We start from the raw sequence: 3,517 nt of genomic DNA, 5'->3' as shown, positions 1-3,517 counted from the left end.
AACCCGTCAACGAGCAGATTGAGTAAACATCAATAACGAACCTATAATGACTATTTGAAGCAGCTGTATGTCAAATTTACTACAATTAAGACAAAAATGTAATGACTATTATTTATACCTTGTTTAATATGGCAAGCTGGCAGAATCGTTAGCACGACGGACAAAATGCATAGCGTTATTTCGTCCGTCTTCATGTTCTGAGTTCAAATTCCACCGAGGTCGACTTTTCCTTTCGGGGTCGATAAAATAAGTACCAGTTGAGTACTGGGTGGATGTAATCGACTACCCACCACCCTGAATTTGCTGACCTGGTGCCAAAATTTGAAATCAATATGTGTGTATGTGTGTGCGTAACTTTATTTACAGCTGCAGCAGATACCGACGTGGGGGAGATAAACTCATAAAATTGTTAACAATGACGTTTTTAAGTATCTAGTCGGCAGAACCGCAAGTTCTAAGTTATCTCATGGCAACTATTGAAAATTTAATTTGATATGCTCTTTAACCAAGATATGTTTCTCAGCAGGCTTATACCAGCACGTTTTCTATTAGTTTTGGCACCTCTCCTAATGAAAACAGTTATTCGCTCGATTAAGTTGGCTCAGTACCTTTTAGGTTAGTCACAAATTAGTTGCTTATTTGTTCGCTTGCTATGACAAATAATCCTTATCATTTCAGTTGCTAATTCGAAGCTGTTCAATCATTTCAAAATTTCCTGGGGGAAGAATTTTCAAGTCATTTCCTATCGCTTTAGAACTGAGGGTGGGTGAGGAATTGTTTAAGTGCATATATCATCTACAATTTTTAAATTATAAAAAAAAAATTTTTTAATCAAAAGAAAAAAGAAGTGCATTTAAACTACTAAAGGGTTATCAGTGGGATTAAATACATCCGTGGTGATTGACTTAATTTGACTTTTATTATTAGCATAATAATTGGCTCTACTATAGGCACAAAGCTTGTGTTACGTTGGTTATAAGATTTGGTTATAATGTTATACGACATTATTGCTACGTTCTTTTGCCTTTCTTTTTTACAAGGCTTCATGGAAATACTGAGTCAATCATATATGAACATCATGTTTTACAGATGCTGGAGTTCTTCACGAATAATTGATGATTTTGCTGATCTTTCACGTTGCAACGATACGTATGGCTGCGTTGATTCTTCATCCATCTCCGAGTTCGGTTAGAACTGTGAAAACAGCTATTAGGGAAATCGCGCTGACTTGAGTATTAAGCTGTGACACCAGAACCTGATCAGAAGACACAGAGGGTGATCTCGGATACAGAGGGTTCTCTCTCTCTCTCTCTCTCTCTCTCTCTCTCTCTCTCTCTCTCTCTCTCTCTCTCTCTCTCTCTCTCTCTCTGTCTCCTTGCCTCCTCCTTTTAACCATAAAACAATGGTTGGTGTTTCCTGAATCGGATAACGCTATGCTATCGCTGTTAAATACTTCATCTAACTCTCTCGTCAATATGCTGTATTATCTCAAGAAGGACTAGATTACCTCCTTCTTGAAGTAGATAATAAAAATTAATGTACTGGAAGGTTAGGCAAGTGACGAATGTCCTTCAGATTATTTTCACGAGACAAACTTGCTATATCACTGCATTCCAAAATTAATAAGAAATAAGAATGACGTTCTTTTCCTGGTTGCCCGGCAACGGTTCCTAACGCTTAGCAAACACTTTACACTTTGTCTTTTCGTAGAAAGAACGTATAAGTATAATCAGCATTTGTCAATTCCCAGAATAAATTGCTTAATAGAAGGTTATATTTCTATACTTGTAATTATCATTATCATGGACCTAAAGTTAAAAGACAACCCTCACAATTATCAAGTCAATCGTTTGCCACCCGTGTCAACAGGTTTAACAAGGGACGTAAATGTTTGTCACCCTGGAGGCTTGTACTATCAAAGGACTATAGACCTGGGCTATGCGCAGCCTCCTGGTGTTGCTGACCCCAGTTGGAAGCTAGAAAGATATTTTTCTCCCATAGTATTGACTGGAAACTGGACTGAGAATAGACTATCGGTGAGGTTTGAACTTATACACAATAGAATAAGCTATTTTTGTTTCTTTAGTTGCTTTAATTTTACATCTTTATTCTTAACACCATGTCTCCCTCGTCTAACCTTACTGAAACACCGTGTTTCCTTTCGCACCATCCTACACTCAGTTTTGAACACAACTAAATCATTTCTTTCCCATATATATCTACACTCTTTCTCACTTTCCATGTATCTTACTGCTCGACGCTTCTCTAGAATCTCATCTCTTAAGGACATTCTTCTCATTCATGTTTCCCGCTGGATATTAGCCTACAACAACAGCAACAGAGATTGTAAAACGCCTTAACATGAATTTTACTAGACTGATCATTCTATCTTCATTGTGGGATTAAAATTTAGCTCTTAAAACGTGATCTATATTGTAAAGATGGTTAGGTATTTGTTGAGTGATGCTTGGCAGCTGCCTTGAGCAATTTGAATGATTCTGTAGGAGTTTCGCATGGAACTCAGGAGCATTCGTGTTGAAAAAAATTAACTTATCGTAACAAAGTCTATTAACTTTGAGTATATTTTATGTTGTTGTTTAGCTCAGAATCACAGCTTTCCCAATTGTGACTTCCCATTTTTTTAGGGGCATCTAGGACCCACAGTATTATCCAATATAGCCTTTTCGTTTTAAGACAGTGGGTGTATATTTAAGGGATATTTTGCCGGTATTTCTAGTTGATCGAGTAAGAGTTGTTTTCATTGGTCCGCCCAGCGTGCTTTTGCATATATCAGTGGTTCCCAAACTATGAGTCGCGACCCACTGTTGGGTCGCGAACGGAATCCTAGTGGGTCGCAAAAAGTTATAAAATTACGCATTAGCTTTGATTAACTGCTATCTATCGAGATAGTTCAAAACTCACGTTTTCAATACCAGACTGGTTGTTTTATCAAGCAGTAGGCTTTTTTCACGAACTTAACAAATCAGAGGTGGTCATTTTCTCAAGTTATTTATTCGTACGTAATCGTAAAATAGAAAAGTCTGTTTTTACCTATTTATAGAGAACTTTAACTAGGCGCAGTACAACACTGATCGAGCCGATAACAGTTACTGCTTCGAGGTTTTGTATTAGAGTTAATACCTGCCCATAGGGTATGGAGACGTTGAAACAGTTATAAAACGTTTTGTTTCTTTCATTAATGTTTTTACCCAGTAGAGTTAAAGTGGGTCGCCATAAACTGGTGTCATAAATAGTGGGTCGCGTCTCTAAAAAGTTTGGGAACCACTGGCATATATGATATACTGGTACAGTCAGGGCTGGATTTATATATGAGCTATGGTTCAAGGGCCTCCAAGCTTGGGTTGGTGAAGCCTAAAGCTTGAAGTTAAAATTTAAAAAATACATTTACAGCGATCAAATAAAAATTTGTAATTTTTTAAATTCCCTATAGTGTTCTTTTTAAAATTATGGAGCCCTCTTTAGATTTACTGGGCCCTTTTAAATTTAGAAAGCCATA

The 3,517-nt window shown here is 37.1% G+C and overlaps 1 protein-coding gene across 1 annotated transcript in view; it reads left to right on the top strand.

Moving 5' to 3' along the window:
- Window positions 1–1,625: 1,625 nt before the first annotated feature.
- LOC106878596 (cilia- and flagella-associated protein 107) overlaps window positions 1,626–3,517 on the top strand; it is an 8,175-nt gene continuing 6,283 nt past the window's right edge. Inside the window, exon 1 of the mRNA XM_014927852.2 lies at window positions 1,626–2,036. Within this exon, the coding sequence (XP_014783338.1) occupies window positions 1,803–2,036 (234 nt within the window). The 5' untranslated portion in view covers window positions 1,626–1,802. The remainder of the gene's footprint in view (window positions 2,037–3,517) is intronic.

The sequence above is a fragment of the Octopus bimaculoides genome, chromosome 4, assembly GCF_001194135.2.
Source record: "Octopus bimaculoides isolate UCB-OBI-ISO-001 chromosome 4, ASM119413v2, whole genome shotgun sequence".
Taxonomy (NCBI): Eukaryota; Metazoa; Mollusca; class Cephalopoda; order Octopoda; family Octopodidae; genus Octopus; species Octopus bimaculoides.
This window is presented reverse-complemented; position numbering and strand designations above follow the sequence as displayed.